This window comes from Akebia trifoliata, chromosome 6, assembly GCF_017979445.1.
Source record: "Akebia trifoliata isolate Shusen 1 chromosome 6, ASM1797944v1, whole genome shotgun sequence".
In the NCBI taxonomy this organism is placed as follows: domain Eukaryota; kingdom Viridiplantae; phylum Streptophyta; class Magnoliopsida; order Ranunculales; family Lardizabalaceae; genus Akebia; species Akebia trifoliata.
The window spans coordinates 28,634,309-28,661,425 of NC_141380.1; the positions used below are offsets into that span (position 1 = coordinate 28,634,309).

General features: G+C 34.8%; 2 protein-coding genes across 10 annotated transcripts; both read left to right on the top strand.

Moving 5' to 3' along the window:
* Positions 1 to 5,637: 5,637 nt before the first annotated feature.
* On the top strand, positions 5,638 to 9,046 carry LOC147400648 (oxidoreductase). Its single transcript, XM_086446420.1, has 7 exons — positions 5,638 to 5,814; positions 5,942 to 6,002; positions 6,095 to 6,133; positions 7,375 to 7,487; positions 7,997 to 8,249; positions 8,362 to 8,408; positions 8,498 to 9,046. The coding sequence occupies exons 1-7, from the start codon at positions 5,695 to 5,697 to the stop codon at positions 8,678 to 8,680; spliced, it is 816 nt and encodes a 271-aa protein (XP_086302546.1). The 5' UTR covers positions 5,638 to 5,694; the 3' UTR covers positions 8,681 to 9,046.
* A 1,535-nt stretch (positions 9,047 to 10,581) lies between these two features.
* On the top strand, positions 10,582 to 22,703 carry LOC147400649 (uncharacterized). 9 transcript variants are annotated; one of them, XR_015179458.1, is made up of 6 exons: positions 10,582 to 10,930; positions 11,109 to 11,302; positions 17,149 to 17,470; positions 19,993 to 20,123; positions 20,320 to 20,450; positions 21,072 to 21,716. XR_015179458.1 is itself a non-coding variant. In XM_086446433.1 (5 exons), the coding sequence occupies exons 1-4, from the start codon at positions 10,835 to 10,837 to the stop codon at positions 20,086 to 20,088; spliced, it is 708 nt and encodes a 235-aa protein (XP_086302559.1). In that variant the 5' UTR covers positions 10,582 to 10,834; the 3' UTR covers positions 20,089 to 20,123; positions 22,411 to 22,703. The 9 variants fall into 9 exon arrangements, 6 of the variants coding, with proteins under 6 accessions (XP_086302559.1, XP_086302557.1, XP_086302556.1 ...); XR_015179459.1 differs by lacking the exon at positions 21,072 to 21,716 and adding an exon at positions 20,721 to 21,065; XR_015179460.1 differs by having other exon boundaries at positions 10,590 to 10,930; positions 20,025 to 20,123.
* The last annotated feature ends 4,414 nt before the right edge of the window (positions 22,704 to 27,117 follow it).

Genomic DNA, 27,117 nt, shown 5'->3' on the forward strand with positions numbered 1-27,117 from the left:
CGTTAGTCTCTTAGAGAGGTCAGGGGGCATCACATATGTCATCAGTTTGAAACATAGGGAATACCTCAAATATTCACCAAAACATGGAGGGGTATATCTAAATCAGGCACTTTATATAGTTGCCTATTTTTTGTTTCTTTAAGGTGGTTGATAGGGTAACAGGACAGGTGAGATTTGATGTGTTGTGGGTCAGAATTGTAGGAAATGGAGGGCCAGTGTAGTTCAACAACCCTGCTCCACTTGTGATGTATAATAAAGGGTTTGGAACTTGAATTTAAAGGAAGGATGCAATGAACCTTCCTAATAGGCTGGAAATTAGGGTTTAAATTTTGGAAAGAGCAACATGAGGTGTCTAAAGCTACCCTTTAGTATTTGTTTGGTGATAATAGCTTGTAAGAAAGTGATGAATAGAGAAGAGAATAAAGGTGTAATTGATTCCTCAAGGTGTGTCTCTTTGGGGCCTTTGGGCTATGCATGGATAACTTTTTTTTTTGCCCTTTAGCTTTGTCTCTAATCATTCTCCTTTACTCTTTTAATGGTTGAGTTTGGGCTGCCAATGGATTGGATATTAGATATTAGATATCTAATATCCAATCCATTACGATATGATAACTTTGGATCCAAATCGAGGATTTGGGTTTTGATGAGGATCTGGTTTGATAATCTATCAGATCGGTTTTGGATTAACCATGTCTCAATTTGATAGAGTTGTAGATTATAGTATACTAGAAGGCATGGGCATCCTCTTTGGGCTTAAGGGGGTAAAATAGAAAAAAGAAATAAAATTAGAGAGTATTATTAAAAAATTTTAATGTTGAGGGGTAAAAAATGAAAAATAATAAAGTGGGATAAATGAGTAAAGTGTAAATAAAACAAATTTAAAAGGGTGAAGAGAAAGATAATAAAGTGAACTACACAAGACTGTAATATGATGAGATGTTTGTCTTACTTGGATGAAAGTTTGTCCCCCCAAAAAATAGGTCTTACAGATGTATTTTATTATATAGATGTTTTGTTTAGTATACGAAGTTTTATTGAATTAGATTTGATCTAATCCAGATGTGATCAATTGCTATTGGATCGAATTTGGATTCTAATATTGAGGTCTAATAATAAGTAAATAAAAACTCAATCCAACAATGGACCGATCTAATCCTTAGCACTCTAAACCGATTCAAACCCAATCCATCGAGAGCCTTATTATGAGTTAAGTTTATATTATTTGCCCCCCTATCAGTATTCTTGTAGGGTTTGCATGAATATCATGTTTTCATAGAATTAAATTGTATTGGTGGCTTGCTATATTGTGGAAGTCATCTAAAGAAGAAAAAAATTTATTCATTTTAATGGTCGTAAATTCTTGAAAGATTAGTTGGAATTTGAAGAATCGGGATTATGAAATAAATCGTTAATTCAGATTAACTTATTCATATAGTTAGTGATATTGGAATGAATGATTTTCGACGATAATGATCATCTTGGTAGGACAACTTACCATTTCATTCAATTATCGAACATGAGACTCTCGTGGGTCTTACGAGGGAGAGTACAAAAGGAGAATAGTAATAGAGAGCAACTCTTGATTGATAGCTTTTATGATAATTCATTTTGGGATGTTGTTAGTTAGCTTAGCCTACACTTCATGCATTTGTAATATTTCTTCATTTTACTTCATGTGTTCAAATTAGGAAACTAGATTTGTTGATCACAAACACCTATCCCCATATCATCACCCCAATTATTGCCATGTGGACACTCTTCAGAGCTATTGATCTCGTCAATATTTACCTCACCCTTTGATGAAACTACTCACCGTAAGGCATCTTGATTGGTGATTTTTAGCCATTCGATTTTATTTCTTCAGTAAATGCATTGTTACCCAGATCATGACCAAAAATGCTCAGATCCAACGGTTTGAAATCATCAACACAGGCTGAATTTTGGAATGAAGCTTCAAAAGTTTGAGATAGAAAATCCAAAAAATGCCATTTGGCACATTCTTTCAACCCCACCAATTGACGTAGAACTCCCAATGGATCAGATCAAGATCCAGAACCAATTCGATAAGAGTTGGATCAGGTCCGAATCCGAATCCGATTTGATATTTTATTTCGATTGGTTCTTGAAAAAGAAACCCAGGTTATTTGGATGGACCCTCTTTTGGACAGTTGTGGATGTATAGGTCTGGAGTTAGCCCAAGCCTGACCAAAACAACTTTTGCTTACAATTGTTCAAATATGTCAAATTCGAGCCCAAATCATAACTGCTAATAGCCTCTCTTCAGGCCCAAACATAAGATGTATTTGCCTCTCTAAAGGCCACCCAAAGAAGGCCTGCCTTGGCTAGAGGGCTCGTCACCCTCCTTCGATGGATGTGCACTTCTTCTTTACATAGGTCCAATAGGTCCATTAGTCTTTATGAAAATGGTTTGAAAAAATTACTGAACCAGCCAGCCATTTTTTAATATTTACAAAAATTACTTTTTAACCAAAACAATTATATATTTTATGGCTACATTTGCTATTTCTTTATTTATTTACCCATCCTCGAAACCTACAATCAACTCAAGGGCATAAAGGTCATCAAATTCTCCTTACAACAACGTATATCAGAAGGCTGTTTTCGTAAAAAAAAATATTACGAAATGGGGTATTGGGTCTTTTTTGTTTTTGTAAATAATCAAAATAATGAATGTTTCATTAATGCAAAGATCATTTAATAATCAAACCCTAATAATAAATACTTAGGGGATAATGCTGAGTAACATTAAAATGTACATCGTGGGAGACATTTCTGACGTGCATGTGTGTCGTAATCATAGATGTTTTTCATCAACTCATATCTCGATGAAAAGCATTGATGGTTCTGACACACATCCACATCAGAAATGTCCCCCACGATGTACATTTCAATGTTACTCCAGCTCGACTCGTACTTAGGGACCGTTTGTTTAATTGAAAAAAAAAAAACTTTGAAACTATTAAGCGTGAATTAAAGTACTGAAAATTATGTTTGTTTTCCGTAATATTGTCATATTGTTGTGAAAATATATATATATATATAAAATAATTTAGATAAAATCTTCATGTATTCTCTAAATTATGTAATAAAAAATGTAACTTGGTTCAACTGACTCGGACCAGTGGTCGAACCAATTTGACAAATTTTCTGTGTTATGGTCAATTTGGTTGTTAAAATATTGGAATAATCAATCTATAAAAGTTATATGGAAGATGTTATAAGTATGAATGTGGGCTCAAATAATTCTGTTCTTAGATCAAGCCCGGCCCATTATATATCCAACTCTTTACAAGGCCAGTCAATGGATCCGGTCCGGATCTGATCAGATTGGACTTTGACAGTCCGATAAGGATCAAATTGAATCATTAAACACAAAACTGGTCCAATACGAATCGGATCGGACCCTTGTTGGTTGAGTTATTTTAAGGAAAATTACACTTTGAGCCCCTGTGATTTCACATAATTCCATGTTAACACCCTAACATTTGGACAATTGCACTTACCTCCTCTTTCACATACGGTGTTAAAGTTCAGATGTTATTTTACTATCTTACCCTCTCATTTTATTTTGTTTATGAAAAAAATTAAATTTTAAAACTATCAAAATATCCTTATCTAAGCATTCACAAGTGAACTCATTTTTTCATAGTGATATATTTTTTTTTCTTATAAAAATGAATAATATTTTAAAAAGGGTAAAATGGGCTTTATAAAATTTAGGGTATTTTAGTTAGACCCCCATGCAAAATAGGTAAAATTAGGGTTATCCCTACAAAATAAAAGATGAGGTCTGCCCTCCTGGACTTTGGTTGACCCATTATGTCCGTTAACAATATTTATTTTGATGACTTCATATTTTTTAAATATCGAAAACACCATTGTAATTGTGATTTTACGAAAATGTTATTCATTATACTTCTCCTTAAAAAAAGAAATTATCTCTGCCTTTGGATTGAAATTTTGTAAATTTTTAGATTGGACCCAAAATCCTAAGTTCATCTTCTTTAAGAAAATGAAGATGAACTAGGGTTTCTCATCATTTGATCATGTTTAATTCACTGATTTGATTGAATTTGATACTGAGAAGAGGGGTTTCCATCTTTATTTATAAGCTCTACCATTTAAGAAGAGAATTTACTATTAATGAATCATATTTTCGTTTGATCTTCTTTAACTTTTGACACAACAAGTAAATGTGAGAAAGTTGAGGTGAGTTATTTTGACTTTTTTGAACTCATTAATTTTATTTGTTTGAAAAAATAATAGAAATAACATATTTGTTCTACGCAGGGCAAGAAAGCGGGGGGAGTAATACTAACAAATATATTTTCAAAAGGTTTTTTTTTACTAATTTCTATTTCTTCTTAATTTAATTATCAACTCGAGCGTTTTGTATGTGGTGATCCAAAGCATTGGGTTAATCTCAAATTGAAAACGATGAAAACATGCTTAGAATCCAACCATTTACAATTGATATCAAAGAGAAAAGTTTCAAAGGGGCTAAGGTTTTGTCGTCCTTTCATTTCAACAGTAAATAATAGTGAAGAAGAAGATGAATGACACGATCAATTGATTGAACCGTTAAGTGAGTAAGGGTATTTTCATCATTTCATATATTTGAGGGTATTTTGTACTTTTAACAGTCTCCATTAAATGGAGAAACAATTTAGATAAACAACTTGATTGAGTCAACGAAAGTCCAAGGACGAACCTCATCTTGCATTTCATGAAGAGAGGGGGTGACCCTAATTTCACCTATTTTGCAGGGGGATGATACAAATTTACCCTGAAATGTAAAAAAAAATCATTTTTTTAACTGTTTGGTTGACGTTAAGTATATGGAAGGGGGTTAATTAAACTCATCGGCTAACTATAGGAGATGTAAGTGCAATTGTGAAATATAATTTACAGAAATTCTCACATTTTAGCAGATCGGGATTGGTCAATCCAGAACCAATCCGATAGTTGATCAAATCCACTCCATATCGAAACTCAAATCCTTGATCCAGATCCAAAGTATCATATTAGTAGAGTATGTAGCCATGCATGACTCAACATTTTATTGAAATAAACTTTTAACCAAAACTTAAATGAGTGGTGCATCAAAACATGACACAACACATATCAGTTTGGATTGGGTTTTTATATAATCTCAATATTATGATCCAAATCCAATCCAATATAAATTGGATCGGGTCAAATACAAGAAACCAATCCCATATATTTAAATAAAGAGTCGTGTGGAGTGTCCCCCAAGATTGAGCCTCTTATCATGCTTCTTGACATGAAAGTGGATAAGACCCATAGATACTTTTTCACTCATATCTCGAGAAAAAATATTTATAGTTCCCGTTCACTTTCACATCAGAGTGTGCCATGTGCCGTCCAATCTTGAAGTCACTTCAACATTATTTTTAAACAAAATATATCATATAATTTATAAACCGTCTCACATTTTATGGATCATGGCCATATTGGATTGAGAACCGATCCGGTTTCTTAATTGAATAAAAAACCTAGATCCAATTCCATATATCAGATAGAAACGGGTCGAGTTTTGGGTTCAACCCAACTCCTAGTCAAATTCTTTTCTTCTTAGTTAGGTTAAGAGCAGCAGTGCATCCCATCCAATTCCAAGGCGCACGTTAGCACATAGCATGTACAGAGTGGAGGATGGAAGAAGGCAAGAAGAAGAAGAAGAATATTAAAGACTTGGTTATTGGTTCTCTGCCAACTTTGATTTACATTCCCAACTTCATCTCAGATTCTGAGCAAACCAATCTCCTCCATCATGTAATTTCTTGACCTCCTTTTAAAAAAAAAAATTATTTTTTATACTTTAATTTTTTTTTTTTTATTTGCTTCTCTTGGTTAGTTTTGATTCTGGTTTATTTGTTTATTTTTGGTGGAAATTTTACAGATTTATCAGTCACCCATATCCAAGTGGAAATCTCTGAAGAACAGGAGATTACAGAACTGGGGTTTGTTTTTTTTTATTTTAGTCCCTCAAAAATCAAAATTTTCTTTTTTGAATCCCTGAAATGTTTAAAATTTCTTCTTGTAATTGACACAGGAGGTGTTGTTCATGAAAAGGGTCTTCTGCCTCAGGAATGTAAGTAGAAAAATCAATGTTCTATGTAACATATAAACATTGAAATTATACTTATCAAACTCTGGTAATTTATATATATTATATTTATATCTACTTATCGTGTATGTATATCAAATTGGCCAACACCCTCTAAGTATCTCCAAATATTGGAAAATAGAATTAGTCCACACTTAGTATTTCTCTAATTGTATATGAGCAGAGTTAGCAAATTGCCATATCGAAAAAATATGATACAGAAAAGGTTGAGTTATAGGAATTTTTTCTTAGTAATTTCAGCCTTCACCTACAAAGCCTTATTTGGAAGAATTGGGTCGATTAACCACTTTTCCTATAAAAAAAAAATCGGGATATAATTTGTGAATAATATTGCAGGTAAAATATTTGAATTTTAACTGTTCTTGAAAAAAAATTGACCTACAATATATTTTGAATAAAAATGGAAAAAGAGTCGGGATCAAGGACAGTGTCATGTTCCTAAGCATAGGAACGGTGTCTACGTGGCATGTTTTGGTAGGAGTTTAAGACACATTGGGCTACTAACTAAGTCATTTTTCTATTTGGCACACAGCCCAATGTGTTTGTTTTCCAATAAACACGTGCCACATAGACACTGTATTTTGCTTTTGGAATAGAACACCGTTTTGGCTCGCGACTCATGGAAAAAAATGTGTATAGTAGATGCATAATGTTTTGTGGACTTGCTAATGATGCATACACAAAGACATGTAAGTGTGCGTCGCATGTAGCTGCATGCAATAGGTAGCCAAGGAATGAATCCCAAACCTCAACAATATGCACAATGGATCATATACCGGCTAATGCATAATTGTGGTTAAAACAAAGCCTTATCTCAAAGATTTGGGGTTGGCTAACAAATCCCGTTCCTTCCTTCCACTCGGCCAAAGTCAAGTCGTACATTATTGAGCGTGGGCTCATATCTGCTTTCACTGTCTATCTCCATCCAAGTTCTTTTGGGTCTTCCTCTCGCTCTTTCAGAACCTTCTACTTTGTATCTTTCTTCTAACTGGGGTAGTAATCAACATACCCAAACCATCTTGGTCAACTTTCTCTTTGTTTTTAGTCTATTGGAGCCACTACTACATTTCTCCGAATGCTTTTGTTTCTAATTTTCCATGTTTGGAACCTTAAATGGGTTGAAACAAAATACTGAACACATATGGGAGTTTAATTTGATATGTATGCGTATAAGTCTTCATTTTCTCTCTCTTTTACTTGTGCAGTGCCTTCTTGGCTAACAAAAATTACACATAGAATATGTGAAGAGACTGGTCTGTTCCCATCAGCAATTAATCATGTGCTCATCAATGAATACCTCCCCAACCAAGGCATCATGGTTCGCAACTAACACCCCTTTCTCATTTTCATTTTTTTTTACAGTTTTCTTTTTATTATTTTTGGTTGTTTGGTCAATTTGGTTTGAACTTGTGGCACTGACTTTGTAATGGCTGGCTCAAGCCCACGTGTTCACAAATCATATTTAATTTTTTGGTTGGGTTCCGTTGACTCAAGTAATATGACTCAAGAAATGACACGAGATCTTGATCGTGTAAACACAGGTTGAAAATTACCCTCGAGATAAGATCATCAAGATACATATTGTTGAGATACTCATAAATCTCAACCATTAAATTTTGTGTTTTTACAGTCAAGATCATGTGTCATTTCTTGAGTCATTTAATTTTTATTACTACTATTAGATGACAATGCAAATACTTAATTAATGGAATTTGTCTTCTTCATTGTGACATTATCATATTTATGCTTCACTAATCCAAGTAGATTTGTTTTTTTACTAGCATCACAGTTGTGTTAGACTTAACTTGTCTTCTATGCATGATTCAGCCACACCAGGATGGGCCTGCTTATTTTCCGGTTGTAGCCATTCTCTCACTTGGATCACCGGCTGTGATGAACTTCAACCCACACACGAAATTGATAGATTGCACTAACACAGAAAGAACTATCATCGTAAATTCAAATTCTGATAAAGTAGAAGTTGAGAATGAGACTGATACATGTTCGGATTACCATCGTCCTTTCTCTACCCTATTGATGCCTTGTAGTTTACTTATATTCAAAGATGAGGCGTACTCAGGTACATTATACGATTTTTTCAATTATTTTTTCGCCTATAATACCTTATTGATATTCTCTTAATTTCATTTCGAAATGGGAAGTTTTTTTCTAATAAGCTTTTTGATTGTCAGACTACTTACATGGCATAGAGGATAGTAATGTGCACCAATTAGATAAGGTGAGATGATTGTGTGGACGAGTTAGATTCATGAAGTAATCGAAGAACAATTTATTCTTCTACTATGTTCATTTATGTTCCATTTTCAGGTCGTGAACGTTTCTGAAGCTCTGAAACATTATAGACAAGATACATGTTTTGTTGACTCGGAGGACACAAGTGTAGAAGTCAACGGCAATGAACAAATCAAGAGTATCGAAAGAACAAACACGAGAATCTCATTAACGTGTCGGTTAGTTTTAAAGGTCCACAAAAATCTCATCAAGTTCTAGAACCATCTCTTTGATATCGACGGAAATTTTATTGTGGGGAATCACTTTTTTGTGATTAGTTGAAGGCCTAGACGTTTGTTGTGCTTTTGGTGGAAGCCCATTAGACATGTTTTTTCCAAGAAGCAAAATTCTGATTTTGTGTTTCTAAGAAAAACGGTGAGAAGGCCGCGATGGATCTTGAAAAGACCATGACAAATGAGAGAGGCTTCACTTGATTCTCATTATCTCAGAACTTGTTATCATACCCCCCCTTTTACAGTTATATAAGTTAGAACCCAATGGGCATTTGGTTCGAATTCTAGAATTAGATTCTTGCCAAAAATCCAATTTTACAATCCCATGTTATATTTGATTTGGATTATAAAAGTGATTTTCTCATCATAAAAAAAATGGAGTAGAATCCTTTCGTTGTGATTGTGGAATCAGTTTTTTGTGTTACCCTAGAATAGTATCGTCTAATGAGATTCTGGATTCTAGAAATTAGTTTTCTTAGACTGATTTTGAAAAGAATAATGGTTTTCTGACATCCCCTCTGACACACGCCCCGTGATGTGGCATGAGTTCAAATCATAAATTTTTCTTCGGGATACACAACTGCACATATTTATGGGATGCACGGTTGTGAATCTCATGGGAAAAATCTATGGTTCTAGCTCATGCCACATCAGGGGGCGTCAGAAAAACACGACTCTTTTGAAAATCCAAAATTAAAATCTAACAATCTGGATCCCACCTATATAAAAGTTCCAACAAAAGGTCTAAACTATTATTTCTTAGTCGTGTTTGTTCTTAATAGGAGTTCCTTGCATTAAAAAAAAAATTGTGCAAATAATTGATGTACAAAATTTTCACTTTTATATAAATAAATTTGGTTTTGATCTCACCTTCAAATGTTTTGTTGCATAGAAGGTTTAAAATGTCGTTTCGATTAAATATTTCGGTTCTTGAAAAAAACCGAAACATTCTTGAAATCATTGCGAAACATTCGAGACTTTCTGAGATAAATATGTAAGGTCTTCAAGAGGAGACCAAGGTCAATGGGTCTTTTAGTAGTTTGAAAACAAGTGGGCTTCTCATATATTAATCAAAATATGCAGGGTTTCATTAAAATCAAGTAGAGTTCTGTTCTCTTTGCATGGCTTCTTGTGTGAAGAGATCGCTACAAAGTCGTAACTCATTGACATCTCTGAAAGTACAAAAAAACCTCATAGTCTTACACAAATGGTGTTGTCAATGGGCTGGTTTGTAAACGGTCTCATTCTAATTGGGCCTCAAAATCCAACCCAATATGCGCCCATCTACTGTAAAAATATATAATCATACAAATGCATTCTGAGATTTGTTTCAATATATGATTAATTTTTTTATCAATCATTATTTAGATTAATATATACATTCTATTTTTTTATTACAAAATTTTCTAATGTAAAATTTACATATTTTTAAATTTAAACTTTAATCTAGAAACTAAAGTATTTATATAATTAAAAAATGAAAATATAATTTAGAAGCTAATGTATTTATATAAATTTGAATTTAAAATTTAACTTTAAAGTATTTATATAAATTATAATATTTTAAAATTTAAAATTTAATATATTTTAGTGCATATTTGAATCTGTACCCGAAAAATCGGGTTTGGATAGGGTATGTGTATACATTTTGGCTATTTATCCGTACTCGAGATTGGCAGGTTCGATTCCGGTTTCATGGATACCCGATCAATATAAAAAAATCAGGTCGGATTCGGGTCTGGTTATCCGAATGTACATCCCTACCTAACAATGGGTCGCAACGGTGCAAGTTAGAATGCGAGTGGCAGTTGCACTTCCGTTCTCTCCCTCTACATAAAACAAAAACAAAATAACAAAATTAGTCCTTTTTAAAAATATTTTCTAAGAGCAAAATAACAAAAATTCGTTCTTTTTATTTTTTCTAATTCTAAAGAAAAGGCCAAAAAAGGGGGAAAATTGGGGTTTTTGCTCTTATTTCCTTGAAGAATCTGCCCAAACTTCCAAATTTTTTTTTTTATTTTTTTATTTTTTAAACTTCTTTCATCAATGTAGTCCTGCTTAAAGTATTTAATCTCTCTCTGTGTCTCTGAGAAAATTTTATTGGGCATCGATTTTTTAAATAATTTTTTTTTTCCCATTTATGACGTTGTGTTCTTCATTAAGAACTCGGATTCGATCGTTTCTTCGTGATTACGACAAGCTTCAAACCTTCGCTGTCATTCTCATCTACATTCAAGTAACGTTTCTCTTCATTTCTTGATTCCAAATTAGGGTTTTTCATTTGATTTGATTTTTGTAAGCTTGTTTTTAATGAGATCAGTAACTCTCTAATGGCGAGAATTGAACCCAACTAAGCTAGCTGGAACTTTCGGTGTGTTTATTAATTAGGGTTTCATGTTTTTGGTTTGTAATAGATCGGTTGTGCTTTGATCGGATCTCTTGGGGCATTGTTTAATGGAATTTTACTGATTAATTTGGCGATAGCGTTGTTTGCTCTTGTCGCGATTGAGAGTAGCAGTCAGAGCCTTGGACGTACCTACGCTGTTCTTCTTTCTTGTGCAATCTTGCTTGACATATTCTGGTTCATTCTATTCTCTCATCAAATATGGTTCGTTATTAATCTCGAGATCAATGTCTTTCATGTTTACTTGTCAATTGCCGAATTTGGTTGGATTTTCAAATAATTGTGTTTCTTCTGTTTTTTTTTAATCCGCAAGAAGTTCAATAGCGCAAGACTACAAAATAATGTAGTTGGACACATTACTGAAAATGCAGAGGTAGTTTTTTTTTTTTTGATAAGTATAATATATTGAAAGAAGGGGTAAAAGATTACAAGAGGCCGAGACAGCCTCGCAAATAACTACACAAAAGAAAAACATCACAAAATAAAAGCAAAAGCATCAATGATTACAAACAGAATTCCATCTAAATACAAAGTCATCAAAAGTAGTCCCTTTGAACTCTAAATTCTGTTTGGACCATAGGAACAACAAACCCAAAATCTCTAAGAAGCTGTCGTGAGCACTTTTCATCATACTTTTGAAAACCCTATTATTTCTCTCGGTCCACACCCCCCAAGCAATTGCCGATGGAAGAATAACCCACAGGAATCTTTTTTTGTGAGAGAAATCATTATTGGCCCACCCTTCAATCAACGAGGAGAACTTACAAGGAAAGACCCACTGAATACGAAATAAACCCAGAAAATGCGACCAAATATTATGAGAAAAGGAACAATGGATAAAAATTTGATCGACTGACTCCCCATCCTTCAAACACAACGGGCAACAATTAGGCGTAATCCAACCCCGAGCAATCAAATTATCTAATGTTAGAATTTTACCAAGAAAAGCCAACCACATAAAAAATGATACTTTAGAAGGAACTGAATTGGACCAAATAATGGTTCCCGAGAAGGATCGATCTGCAAAAGGGTTGAGTAATTTATGAAAAGATTTGACAGAGAATCTCATGCCCTTTGTCCTCGTCCATTCCCATCTATCCTGATCACTCACATTGAGAAGACGTGAATTCAAGAGCTCAAGGAAAGATGTCACGTCAATTACCTCCCAATCATTAAAATTTCTTCTAAATCCCAAATCCCAATTAGAGTTGGATTCGTTACGCATCAAACATCGTTCGATAGTTTCATTTTTTTTTCGAGAACAAGCGTACAAAGATGGGAATTGAGCCACTAGAGACGATGTGCCACACCAACTATTCTCCCAGAATCTGATTCGGTCCCCCGTGCCTGCCTTGAACCTGATTCCTTTCTCAAACTCCTCTCTCACTTTTTGAATTTCCTTCCACACACTACATCCGTACGTGCCTTTGGCCTCACTACTATACCAGCCTAGTCTATTTTCCCCATATTTGGTTGTAATGACCCTTCTCCAAAGACTACCCTCTCCTCCCCAAACCTCCAAATCCATTTCCCTAAAAGTGCTCTATTAACTAGTCTAAGGCCCCTAATCCCCAAACCCCCATTCTTCTTGGGCAAACAGATAACCTTCCATCTGATTAGATGATACTTCCTTCTGCCATTCTGGTCATTCCATAAGAAATTCCTCATAAGCTTTTCCAATCTGATCTCTACGGACCTAGGGAGCGTGAACAAGGAGAGAAAGTAAACCGGGATACTCTTTAAGGTGTTTTTTATCAAAGTTACTCTCCGTCCTTTAGAGAGATACTTGGCCTTCCAAGTACTCAATCTTTTCTCCAACTTCTCAATCACCCCATCCCAAATTTTAACACTCTTATAGGGTGCACCCAGTGGTAAACCCAAGTAAGCCGTGGGTAAAGTATCATGCCCACAACCCAAAGTAGTAGCCATCAAAGGAATGTCTCTCACATCTCCTACCCCAAAAAGCTTACTCTTAAGCAAATTGATATATAAACCTGAAATTGCCTCAAAACAACGCCAAAGAACCCGAAGCGCCCTCACTTGGTCCCTGGAATGATCCAGGAAGACCAAAGTATCATCCGCAAATTGCAAGTGTGAAATCAGAGGACCATCATTCACCCTAAACCCCGAAAGCTTTCCTAATTCGACAGCTCTTCTAAACAATCTACCTAGAGCTTCTGCAACAATAAGAAACAAGAAAGGAGATAGCGGATCCCCTTGCCTCAACCCTCTCGACCTCCTATAAAAACCAGCCGGACTACCATTAACAAGAATCGAATAGGAAACCGTTGTGACACATTTCATAATCCAACTAATCCACTTCACCCCAAATCCCATTCTCCCCATCATATACTCCAAGAAATCCCAATTCACATGATCATACGCCTTTTGAAGATCTATTTTCCCTATCATCCCATCTTTCTTATCCTTAATTCTTGAGTCAAGACATTCATTGGCCATCAAAACTCCATCAAGAATTTGTCTACCCCTAAGGAAGGCCTCTTGTTCATCTCCGATCAGCTTGGGGAGAATAACTTTTAAATGCAAGGCTAACACCTTTGAGATAATTTTGTAAACCAAGCTCACCAAGCTAATGGGTCTGAATTCGCTTAATTTATCTACCCCAACTCTCTTGGGAATCAAAGCCATAATGGGTGATTAATAGTTTATTTGGAAAAAAATCGATGTAATTCCTATTATTTAGAAAATTGGAAGGTTTTTGAATTCATCGCCCATTTTTTTTGTTTTTGGGTCTGTTCCTTTGCATGAATTTTTTGTTCAAAATTTTTCTGAATTATTTGAGTTAACCAAATTGATCCTACCAAATCTGAACTTGCTTTCTATGGCCTCATTAGGTGATAAATTGAGAGAAAGTTGATTTAGATGGTTTGGTCACATTCAATAAATGTCGATTACAACCCCCAAATTAGAAGGAATGTGAAGTTGAAGATAATCGCAGCGAAGTTTGGGGAGGATCCTTTGGGGGTGAGAGTGTAAGTCGAGTAGATTTCCTTATGGGTGTGGAGTTTGGTGAGGTACTTCTAATATGGGCTTAGCTTTAGGAGAGCATATTCACTATGAGTAGGAAAGGAGACTGTATTTGCTTCTAGAAGGATTGTTGGTGTAGTGAGACCTCTCTACAGAGTTTGTTTGATAGGTAGTACTCATTGTCCATGAGGAAAAGAATGCTCGTCTCTGCCTTTTTGGTTTCAAATGAGAGGGGTGTTTCTTGGAATCTCGGGCTCAGAAGAAGATTGAAAGACTAGGAGATTGGAGATGCAACTGCAATTATTGACTTGCGTGCTAGGTTGTACTCATTGTTTGTGAGGAAAAGAATGCCCGTCTCTGCTTTTTTTATTCCAAATGAGAGGGGTGTATCTTTGAATCTTGGGCTCAAAAAAAGATTGAAAGACTAAGAGATTGGAGATGCAACCGCAATCATTGACTTGCTTGCTTTCACGGGTCCTTCCCTGGATAGGGTGGATCGTCAAATTTGGAAAGGCAGTTGAGACGAGTGTTTTTAGTTAAGTCTTTTTATTCGTTGCTGGAAGAAAATCAAGATCCATGTTTTTCTGCTCCTGTTGTTTGGTATTCTTAACGTGCCTACCAAAGTCTTTTTTTTTCATTTGGTTGGCGGCTTTGAATAAGCTTCCTACAATTGATCTCCTTAGACGCAAGGTCTCGTTATGATGGACTATTGTTGTATATGCAAAGCGAGTGAGGATTCTATAGATCATCTTCTTATTCATTTTGAGGTGGCTCACAATGTGTGGTCTTATTTCTTTCTCAGTTTAAGGTTTTTTGGTGTCAACTCCACTCCATTACCTTCTTCTTGTTTGGTTGGAAGTCCACCACCTTTTCTGGCAGGTTGAAGATTTTGTGGAAATTCATGCCCTTTGCAATTTGTTGGGGCTTGTGGAAAGAGAAGAACAAACACACATTTGACAGGAAGGAAAGTTCAATGCAAGAGTTAATCTTTAACATTCTTGGTTTGTTGTTTTTTTGGTATAAGCGATATAAGGATTTTAGATGGTTGTTTTTTGAAGATTTCCTTTTTAGGTGGGATATTGTTAGTAGTAGGAGATTTTAGGTTGTATCTTTGCTTTGAGGACAACTAATCCTCTTATTAATAAAATTTCACTTATCAAAAAAAAAAAATTTGAAGGTTCTAAAAGAACAAAGGGAAGATAAAAAAAAAAAAAAGTTGTGGGTTGAGAAAGTAAAAGTGGTATGGATACACTTGCATTAACATAAAACATTGCTCTAGACATAATTGAGTGAAGGAACAAGTTTTATTTAGCTGACCCCAAATCTTTGGGGTAAGGCTTCAATGATGACGATCATATAATATGCTGGTGGTATGCTAATAGGGGCATATATTGCTTTTGATTTTAGTAGTAATGTTGTTATACACCCTTTTCATAAAGATTTCTCAATCTCAAATCTAGAATTGAGTTGATGTTGTTGTAGGATAACATGGCTCTAAATCTTGTACCTGGAATGTATCGACCAGAATATCTTGATTTTCAACGTTTTGAGATGATATAGACACACACGCACAAGTAGAGAGAGAGAGAGAGAGAGGTACTTGAATCGTCGAAGTTGTGCCAGAGTTTGAGGATAGCTCTGTTCTTCTTCTTGTCTCCTCTCTTTCTCTTTCCTTTATTTAAATTTTTTTTTGCGAGGGATATTTGTGTTTTCAAGTTGTTTACATGCCCTTGACCTCGGTTTTCTCTCAGAGACTAGGGGTTTTAGAGAAGAACCCTCCATGTTTTTTGTAAATAAGTGAGATACCCTGTTTTCAAATTGATGACATGCACCTTGACCCCGGTCTCCTTTGAAAGACTCATTTTTAAATATATCAAATGTTTCGGTAATGTTTCAATATCATTTTGATTTTTGAGAAGACCGAAACGTTGAAACGAAACAAGATTTTATACCATGGGGTAACATGGAGGTTATACGAGGAATTTCCTTGTGGTGATGATCCTAAGACGCATTAGATTTGTTTGTTTCCTTTTGGGAATTATTTTGAGTTTGAAGGCAGTGCACATTCTTGAACCACATTGATAGTTATTGGCACACACAAAATTTAGCTGTATAGCCAAGGGAAGTGTAGGCTACTATCTTATCTACCTGCATTATTTCTAAGTTCGTTTCGTATTTACTTTGTGATCTCATTGACATTGAATGTAGACTTGGCAAATTGTAGTTAGGAAGGTTCTTCAAATACAACTTGATGTAGATAAAGCTTCCAAGAATGCCTTGTTTACTTTGTTCATAAATGGCTGCTTGAGCTTGACTACTCAGAACATAAATTTTTTGTGCTTAAGCACAATAACTTGGCATGTGTGCCATATAGAGTGGTTACGGACTTACCATTTAATTAGCCTTACCTAGGAGATCTTCTAGCCCAAATCAGTGTGATTTGAATCATCACCGATGATTTTTAGTCCAATACAATGTTTCTTACTTCTACTCAAATTCCCATTGTGACAAAAACTATATGTTACAAAGTCTTATACCAGATCCTACTACTAATCTTGGCACTTATATTTGAACCAGTGTTTGAGAACCCAACACGAGAATCTCACAAAACAACTTGAAATAGTCGTCAATGTTCTTAAAAGATCCTTGAGGTGAGTCCTTGAACATTGAACTGATGTCAAGATCTAAAGTTACACTTTTGGATCCTCCGAAGCGTTCTAGTGTCCTACAATACAGTTTCAATTGCATAGTGAATGTAAATTTATGCAAATTCACATAAATAATAAAAGCAAGAACAAGTACCACTCATGTAAACCATGACCAATCGGTGAAACCTGCATCTTCACATGTTTACAAACATTATTCTATTTGAAAGTAGCACTCCTAGCCAATGTAGCTCATCAGAGAAAATTATGATTTATCAATTAAATCTTGATTTATTGTAGATCATTCAAGATTGATATTTTCTTGTAATTCATTTTTTCTATTTAGTGTATGTTTCTAGTTAATACTTTGTGCCCTAGAAAACACATTACACTGGTTGACCTTTGTTCCTTGCCCAGGAACATTTCTTCTGAGAACTATGGACCATTTGTAGTCTTTTCAGTGAGGCTCGCCCTTTTTATGCAAATTGTTGGGTTTTCTGTGAGGTTAGCATCTTCGTTGTTGTGGATTCAGATATACAGATTAGGGGTCTCATCTGTGGACAATGGAGTCTTCCGAGAAGCAGATTTTGATTTAAGAAATAGTTTTTTGAATCCTTCATCTCCTGCCTTAGTTAGAGAGACCTCTGATTCTGACGAGATTTTGGGAGGATCTATCTATGATCCAGCTTATTACTCATCTCTGTTTGAAGATGCTCAAGACAATGGACATGCATATGAGGTAGTTAATCATTTTTTTCTCTGCACTTATTTGAATCATTCTATTTTTCTGGACTGTTTATGTTCTGACCTTTTCTTTCTTTTCTTTATCATCTCAATCTCATGTTATCTGGGAAAATAGTTACTTCATTTTGTCTCACGTTGTATATTGAAAGTATTTTTTAAAGATGTCACAATTTATATTGGAAAGGCATATCTCAAATGTTCTTTTTTTTTTTAAATGACAATCCTGAGATAAAATTCGTGTTCTAACTAAATATCCATTGACCACTTCTATGTAGAAGAAACCACAAATAGGGATGAAAATCTTATCGGATTGATGTTGATAACAAGAAAAAAAAAAAAAAAAAGACCTGGATGGAGAAGATTTTATCCTCACTTCGCAACTTTGTGAAACTACACCCTCTAGTGGGTTTTATAATAGAAGTCAATGAAATTGATATGTAGTCATGCACCTTTTGGATGGAAAACCAAAACTATTCTTGTAGTTAATTAGTGCCTATTACATAAAGAAACCCATAGGGGCTTGATAGTAAACAAAATATGTTATTAGAACAAACCATAATTGATTAAAAATTAATTAACTACATGAATATTTTTGGATGGAAGGGGGTCTGTTGTTGCCTTCGGTGCTAGGATGCCCTAGTGCCTTATGCGTGCCTTCTGCATTTAACTACAACTCATTGCGTGAGATTCATTGGTTGGTAGATAACATTAATTAATAACGAACACGTCAAAGAACAAACCCTCATGATGAGGACTAAACCCTTGGACTTTTAGTTCTCTTGTTATGTGCTGAGTAAAAGAGGGATAACATGTGTTCATTTAAAATGGTTAGATACCAAAATTGTAAAATAATGCAGAAAGGTACCTACATCTCTCATAAATTAGAAAATCCTCTAAAACCTTAAATGCACCCCACAATTGAACTTGACAACAAGTAACGAGCATCCCGTGGCTTGAATTTGGGTTTCTATGGATATAACCTATTTTTTCGACTACATTCCAATGATCTAGAGCAAGCCCTTCACACACATACCCAATAAGAATGGGTTAGTCATGGTTGGGGCCCACAAATCCATTAAAAACGAGTCGAACCAATTACTAAATAGCCCAGATGTGGGACCAACAAAAGTTTGAAAGCTATCCCCACTCGAAGGCTATGATTATCATACCGAAATCCTTTAAAGGGCAGAAGCCTGATTATTTGATAGTAGAACAAACCTGGAAGCCCTTCTCAGGTTCCAGATTGTTTAGCTTAAGACTTAGACCTTAATCACCAGAGAAGTACAAGCAACACATGCCCTTCTCCGGAGAGAAATTAAAGCTATCCAACAAACCCGCACACCATCTCCAAAGAAGAATTAGCAATACAAGCCCTTCACTAGAGAAAAATCATTATTTTCTACAGATTTAGTGTGAAGCCTGGAGAGAACAAAATCTACAAACACCATCTCCAAAGAAGAACAAGAAACAAAAGCCCTTTTCTAGAGAAAAAAACATCATCTTCATTCAATAATTATCAAAGCTCGGAGAGAAGAAAATCAACACAACAGCTTTTGAAGCATCATTCTCAGTCAATAAAACGTCAAGCCCGAACAAAAGAAAAAACAATCCAACACTTTCCAAAGCAGCCTTCTCAGCTGATAATGTGCAAAGCCCAGACGGAGGAAAGCATTGCAATAGTTTCCAAAGCTTTCTTCTCAGTTAATAAAGTAGGATCATGTAGGGAAGAAAAGCCGCACAACACCTCCCGAAGATCGAGAAATATGCTCGTCAACCTTTGTCGTTGCCATCCTTTGTAGCTGACAAAAGTTGTCTTTAGGGATAACTATTGTACTTTGGCTGGCATCTTAAATGGTGCTATTTTGGTGAAGTGTCACTGAGGGTCAATAGGAAGAGAATCAAGGAAAGAGAGGAGGTGAGAAATCAAGATGGGGAAGAGTGAAGAGTAGAGTAGAGTAGAACTTAATCTGGGTTAAAATTGAGATTCGTGAGAGGAGAGAAGATTTGGGAAAAATAACTTTTTATAGTGAACTCAATTTACCATTTCAGATTTAGAAAGAATGAAAATCTTTAATATCCTTGCGTTTAATCATTTCGTTTGATTTATTTTTTTCAACCATAAAAGGGCTTATAAAGGATCCAAGTGGAACTGGGGCTTTGTTTTGAATGGAATTTGGATCCGTTCTTCCTAACAATTGTCCAGCCCATTTTGGATCAAATTGTAAAATATGGATACAGAGTGAAATAGATCTGGAATTTGTATCCTACATTTCATGCTCTAGTAGATAGTATGAATTCTATTATATGCTTTCTCAAGGTCAATTGGGACCATGTTAGCCTCATCCACTTGTCCTTGAACTTGCTATTCAATTGTCTAAGTTGTATGCCACCACAGCACTCGTATTTAGTTTGAGCAATCTTTCATATTAAGGAAATATTGTCTGTATTGTATGCTTCTTGTTACTTATTGAAGATATTGATGGTTTCCTAGCTATTTTGCATGGATTCAATTATTAGAAATGGGAATTATGCCCCTTTACTATTTATAGGGCAAGACACATGCCATTGGTGGCAGTAGTGGGGCTATGTCTTCTGCTGAACCTTCACAACTGAAGTCTTGCACCACCAGATCTTAACAGATTATTAATGTAAGTAACAAACTACATTGTTTTGCTGTTTCTTTCATTCACAATTCCTACATTTAAGTCTTAAAGAAAAACCATTACATGTTTAATGTTGTTGTTTTGTGTTGGAAATTTGACTTTGATAACTTGGAATTTTATCATTATCTGCTTTGGAAATCTGTACACAATTTAAGGAAAATATGCAAATCTTTTGTGTCAGTTGCTGAAGAAAAGAGATGACATGAGAAACTTTTTATATCTGCTTGGTTTAGTAGGCATCAGACTGTCTTCAAAGTCACTCCTAACAATGAGAAATCTCAACTCATTTAAAGAAGAACCACCTCTCTTATGGTAAAATCTCTCAAATTTTATTTCAATAAATTTTATTTCAATAGTTCTCTAAAATAAAATTTGACATCAATACCCAGTATGAAGCTTTGAAAAAATTACCTGAACAATATTTCTGTAAAAATATAAATAAATAATTCTACTAGTTTGACTAATTTTCTAAGCTTACATAAAGGGTGCAAATTGATATTGTTCCTCAAATCAATAAACTTTTAAGTTCGCACAGCCTCAAATGTCGATTTTAATTTATCCTAACCATAACCTTAAAATCAGATATTATGTCTGTACTTCTGTAAAAGCACCATTCAGCAGCTGTTCCTCTTGAACAAAAATCAATCTCAACATCAGTCGGGTCTTTTGGGACATCACTTGTGAAGATTTAAGTAGTTTTTGGGTGCGGATTAGTGGATGCGGGTAGTTGATTTAGCTGTATTTTTGGTGCTAGTTTCCACTCTCAACCCCTTTTTGACCACTCGCATTATAACATTCCACTCACTTCTCTCACTACTCTCTTGCCTCTGACTATTAACTAAATATACAAAGAAGTTGCTCCATTCCTCTCCTTCAGGGAGAGAGTAATCAACCAGAGAATGAGATGTCTTCCTCCTTGGGTATCTCATGCAGGGACTTGAGTTGGAGGTCTGCAGGCAGAGCACAAAAGGGGGTTGGCCTTCTGTCGGCAGAACTTGGAAGGTGCTGTCTTGTGAAACCAAAAGACAGCTGGCCTTCTGTCCTCTTCTATCTGTTGTATCCAGAATTTAATGTGACTGCATATGCCCAAAAGAGTCACCTCTAATAGTGAATAGACATATTTGGATTTCGAGGTTCCTTCGATTGAATATTTTGACTCTACTTGCTTGCTGTCCATCATTACAAACACCTTATACTAACCTGATGAAGGGCCTACAGAGTTCATCAATTTGTACATGGGTCTCTCTTTATTCTTTCTGAAACGAACTACGCCCTCCCTCAGTGCTTCGGCCCCTCTATCATGGGGTAGAATCTACTTTTTTTGTGTACTAAATTCAGAGATAAGAAAGGAGAGCTGCCCTTGGCACCCCAACTTTTACTTATTTGAGAATAGGTGAAAGTTAGGGTGCCGATTGTATCTCTCTCTCCCCTTTTTTCGTTAGATTTCTATTTTTTAGGTTTAGGATTTTATGTGAGCCTAATCCTAATTGTAATCAACTACTGAAATTGTTTGAATGAGTGTTATATTGTTTTGTAGTGTTGATTAATAACTTGAGCGCAACTCTTGTTATATTTGAATAGTGTGTTTTAATCTTTAATAATTTAAGAAATTGGGGTGTAATAAGTAAAAGTTAGGGTGCCAATATCAACTCTCTAAGAAACACATCCATATGAACAGAATTGTATTTGCTATTAGTGTTTTTTTTTACTCGAATTGACACTTTGTGATGCAGGAATGAGAGCTTGGAATAATTTTTCTGATTCGGAATATATTAATAGCTGGTCTGGACTCTAGATAAACCCTTCTCCCCATCATTACCGATCAGTCAAAGAAGTATTTTTTTTTCCCTTTGTTTTCAACTCAAACTAGGCCTCGTAGTGTACAATAGTGGAATTTGTACAGTTAGCCATTATATTTTCAATTCTTTTCCGTGATCAATGAGGAGACTTGTACAGGCAGCAATAGCAAATGACACTAGAGATAGCAAAACACATGCACCACCCACCCGCCCCCCACCTTTGGACACAGGTGCATGTAGAGTGATGTCCCATCCCATGTAACAAAAACTTTGATGGTGGACGTGCATGCTTGTGTTGCGTCCTAATGGGGTGGTGTGGGGCAGATTGGGATCACTACCACCACCTCTCATTAGGCATTTTTGCTTTTTCTTTGTGCGCTTCTCTTTTGAATAGAACATAATAATTTTTAACCTCCCCACGTTTCAAGAGGAACCTTTTTTGTTTTTGCTTGTTTTGTATGTGGGTTTTTTAGGTCTCCATTCATCATTGCCCGACTGAAGCCTTGCCATCTTTATGTTTGGGTGGGAAGTAAGAGAGAGAAAACAAGAAATCAACAAAAGGTAGAAGCCCACCTTTTCGTTGATGATTGCTCATGGAATCCTATAGGAAAATACGGGTGTCTATATGGCACATGTTTATTGGAGAACATACACGTTGGGCTGTGCCATATAGAAAAAATGCATGATTAAGAGTCCAATGTCTTAAACTCCTACCAATACATGCCACGGTAGACGCCATTGAGTATAAATTTTTTTGTGGGGGTAACATAACGGCAAAAAAAAAAAAAAAACAAAACAAAAAAAGTTGAGGGGGGCAATAGTGACAATTTTTTAACCGCCACTAAAATTTGTTGCAATAGCTCACTAATCCATACTTTGAAAATTCTTGTAGGGGCAAGTGCCCCAATTGTAAATCGGCCCCTGGCTATATGGATGAGACACCAGTTTGGATCCTCTCTTATGGGAAAATGTGATTTTCAAGGGAATAATTGTGCTTGTTTTCCTGAAAATTTATTTTTTTCCTTTCAAAGTGGGGAAATGTGATTTTCAAGTGTATGATTTTTTTTTCTTGGAATTTATTTATTCCGCTCAAAGCAACTTTTTGAAACTTTGCACTTGTAGTAGACAAAATTTTTTTTGGCTATGGTGTGGATTGCCCTTGGTAATAATTGGTGTGCCCCTAACACTACCCAAAATTAAATGTCAGTCTTAACATTTTATAACTTGATAATTCGGCTTGAATGAGTAAAATCAAAATATATTAAAATTTTAAAACTGGTTCTTAATATTTTAAAATGACTAAAAAGATTTTTTTAATTCTCCACAAAAATATTATATGTGGGCAACAATTGGTTGGTTTTTTCATTGACTCAATCTATTTTCAAGTCTGTTTGGCTGAGTTAATTTAATGATCGACGACGTTGTTGATAACGTTGGTGAGATAGTTCCATTGTGTTTTTTGTTGTCACCTTGAAATCCGACCGAAACAGTTTTCAAAATTATGCTAAAAACCAACTCCCTTTATGATAATTTTCCTGTCTCCAATCGATTGGTAGAATTCATTTATTCATTAATTTCAATTTTCCATTATCAGTTTTTCAAGAAATCCCTTGAAAAATGGAAAATGGATGGGAAAATAATTTTCAAGTGCATTTTCCTCAAAATTCATCGTCTTGCCTAAAGCTGATTTGTCACCCAAGGAGGGAAAATATTCCTCCACAAGGACCCTGGCAGGACTTTTTCTAAATAGTCTCTCATAATAATCTCCTAGAAAGAAAAAAAGTGAGAGTAAACCTTAAAAACTCTCTCTCTCTCTCTCTCTTAATAATCTCCTAGAAAAGAAAAAAAAAAAAAAGAGAGAAAACCTTAAAAACTCTCTCTCTCTCTCTCTCTACGTAGCCAATTTAGTATCACAATCTTACAAGTCCCCCCATCCCATCCCATCCCATCCTGCTCAACTTGGGGCACCCAACATCCCATGTTTCCCCTAAACATACCTTTTCCCAAGCCACAAGGCATGCTAAGATTGGGCAAGTCAAGTGTGGCAGATATCTTATCTAACACAAATCCGATCCAACTAATACATCAAAAGCACTAACTTCGACTTCAAACTTCAAACACAAACAGCCCACAACATTTATATGATAGGGTATCCTCACACCCTTTTGAGATGGGATTAGTCTCTATGGACCCATGCTCCAACCTAAGACTTTAAATGGGTCGAATTTGGCTTTGATGAGTATATCCATGCTCAGATCCTGATTTCTTTATCTGAATCCAAATCTATATCCAAATCCAACTTGAATCCTCTAAGATATATCATATTCGAATCATTTTGATTTCACTTAATCCAGATCCGACTGAATTACTTGATTCAGGTTGGATTTGGTCAAATAATTTAGATATTTCTACATTTTTTTATATTCTTTTTATTAATTGTTATACTATTCTATTTTACCTTTATAATTATTTTATTTTATAAGATTTTATGTAACATTAAAGTAGTAGAAAAGGGTATTTTGAAAAAACTAAAAATATAAATTTCAAATTATATATAATTTGGATCATCAGATAGATGGATGGGTTCATATCTGACCCAAATTCTACTTGGATTGCAGTACATCAAACCATATTCGACACATTTTTTAATTGGATCTACTCCAAAGACCCAAACCCACTGAACTCAGATTTTGGAGTACTTGGATTTCGGATAAAATCCAACCCATTTTATGCCCTGCCCAACTCCCTCAAATGTTTTCCAACAATGAATAGAATAAGTTAGTAGACCACCCAATTTTGAACACACGATCTAAGTGTTAACGTTTAAATCCTTATCTATTTCAAGATATAACATCCCATTGTGGTCTAGATCGATCAATTTTAACGTGATATATATATAGGGTTGGACTTGGACTCAAGCATTTAATTATTTGGCACGATCCAACGGAACCATTAGGCAGACATGGTTTGGATTAGGATGTTTTTGATCCATTGAAAACCCTACCTAGACTTAGGTGCTAGTTTTAAAGAGGACCCAAAATTTGTTCATTCAAGGTGCCCACAGTGACTCATGATTTAAATTCCAAGCAATCAATGGCCATCACATAATAATGAGGTCAAAGAAAGTTAATATGACTGAAATACCAAGTTGTTGAATGATGTAATTTCAAGCAAAAAAATGGATGAATGAGTAGATTTTAATATTTTATAGTTGTTGAAATCCAATACACTTGAGCTTTCAAATTTTAAGAAAAGGGGCTTTTTAGTCATTTCACGAGGTCAAACAATTTTAACAGAGACTTTGATTCGAAGTTTCTGGAACTATTTTTATTCCCATTTGTAACTCTCAAATCAAATTTTTATTTGAAATAGAAGGGCTGAGTTGTTGGGCCAAACTCCTATTTTTATTTTAAAACGAAGTCCAACACATTCCAACCACAGAAATTACAAATTACAGAAGGAATAAACTATTATTAAAAATATATTTTACACAATGGAAGGGCCTGTTTGGATACATATTTTATGAAAAAAAAAATTGATTTTCTCAGACTCATCGATTATTTATGGCCCAGCCAAATGAAATCTATGGAAGATATGAGAAGATATTCCTAGAGATTTCTTTAAAATATATCTATAGAAAATTACGTTGATCCCTAAGAAATCTGTAAAGTTTTTTGTTCATAGAAAATTATTTATATAAATGGGTGGTGTTTGGACACCATAAAGAGAACCAAACATTCTGCCAAACATTTTTTTCAATGTAAGAGTTAGAGGTTTTGGAATTGGCTGATTTTTTGTAAGGATGATCCTATTCCAAAACTTCTAACCCCATCAAAAGTGATTTACAAAAAAAAGTGGATGGTCCACAATTCTTTAACTTGTAAATTAGGGTTAAAAGTTTCGAAATGAGCTGATATTTGGTGAGGATGATCTCTTTACCATAGATTGGGGTGGCATTAGCAAAAGTTGGTGTGGCAATAGTAGCTCTCTATAAGAAAGCCCTTGATTTTTCTTCCCAACATGAGCCATCTCTAACTTGTAGGTAAAAGGTTCTACCTTCATCTTAAAACCTTAAGATTCTATCTACTTCGACCTTCAAACCTTAAGAACAGGATAAATTTTTTTGGAAAAATAGAAGTCAAGGGAATTTTAGGTAGAAAAATTAAGGGCTTCCTACAAGTGACTAAGACAAATGTTGAGGAAGATGAGGTTCAATAGATTAAAATTAGCTTATCATAGAGGTTTAAGAGCTTGGAGATGATGGATTTTGTGGGTGTATAATTATGTTGATGATGTGACAATAGGATAGGCCCACGTGGTCACTAATGCATGAAGAAAGTGGGTCAGATGGATACGTGTAGTATATTAAAAGTTAGTATAATTCATTCTACAGATGAGTGATTCCAACTGAGACCCCCACATGTCAATTCCCTTGCGTTCAGAATAGGACCCAACCATAGTGACACATAGCAGTGTCAAACCACTTGGTTAAAAATGGTCGAAAGATCTTCATTGTTAAGGAAAGTTATAAAAATGGCAAGACGTAATTGCGAATCTTGAGAAAAGAATTCCTAGTTTGATTAGGTTTCTAATTACAATCATATTCCCAAATTAAGATTATAATTATAAAAAAAATAAAAAATAAGAAGGAAACATAATTATTCATGTAAGTAAAAGGATGAAAGACAGAAAAACCTAATTGCCTAAAGAATAGGGATCAATTATAATATTTTCAAAAGTTACCAAAAAAGATTGAAACTCTCTTCATCTATAAATACAAGAGAAATTATATTGTAGAAGACATTTTTTACAATTTTATTCTTTGATAACTTGATCGTCAGAGGGTCTTAATCTGGAAAATTTTTTAAATTTGAGATTTTTTACAAGAACTAGAGGGAGATCATCATCAAAATTCGATTTTGGGGTGAGGTAATCTTTTCTACCCATAGATTTTAAAAGAAAAATAAAATGATTTTTTTTCAAGAGGTTAAAGATGAGGGCATTTAAGTCATTTTTAATTAGTCTATAACAGTTGACCTTTGTCAAGGAAAATGTCAGCCATTTGAAAACATTGGTGGTATCTCAAATATTCACCAAAACATAGAGTGGCATCTCTAAATCACTGTCTTTTTTAAGCTATAAAGGCATCCAAACAGTTATTTATTATTTATTAAAATAAA

Coding starts and splice junctions, on each gene's coding strand:
- LOC147400649 (XM_086446433.1), top strand. CDS start 10,835: ATGACGTTGTGTTCTTCATTAAGAACTCGGATTCGATCGTTTCTTCGT. Junction 10,931..11,108: donor TCATTCTCATCTACATTCAA/GTAACGTTTCTC, acceptor GGTTTGTAATAG/ATCGGTTGTGCTTTGATCGG. Junction 11,303..17,148: donor CTATTCTCTCATCAAATATG/GTTCGTTATTAA, acceptor TTCCTTGCCCAG/GAACATTTCTTCTGAGAACT.
- LOC147400648 (XM_086446420.1), top strand. CDS start 5,695: ATGGAAGAAGGCAAGAAGAAGAAGAAGAATATTAAAGACTTGGTTATT. Junction 5,815..5,941: donor AAACCAATCTCCTCCATCAT/GTAATTTCTTGA, acceptor GAAATTTTACAG/ATTTATCAGTCACCCATATC. Junction 7,488..7,996: donor TCCCCAACCAAGGCATCATG/GTTCGCAACTAA, acceptor TGCATGATTCAG/CCACACCAGGATGGGCCTGC.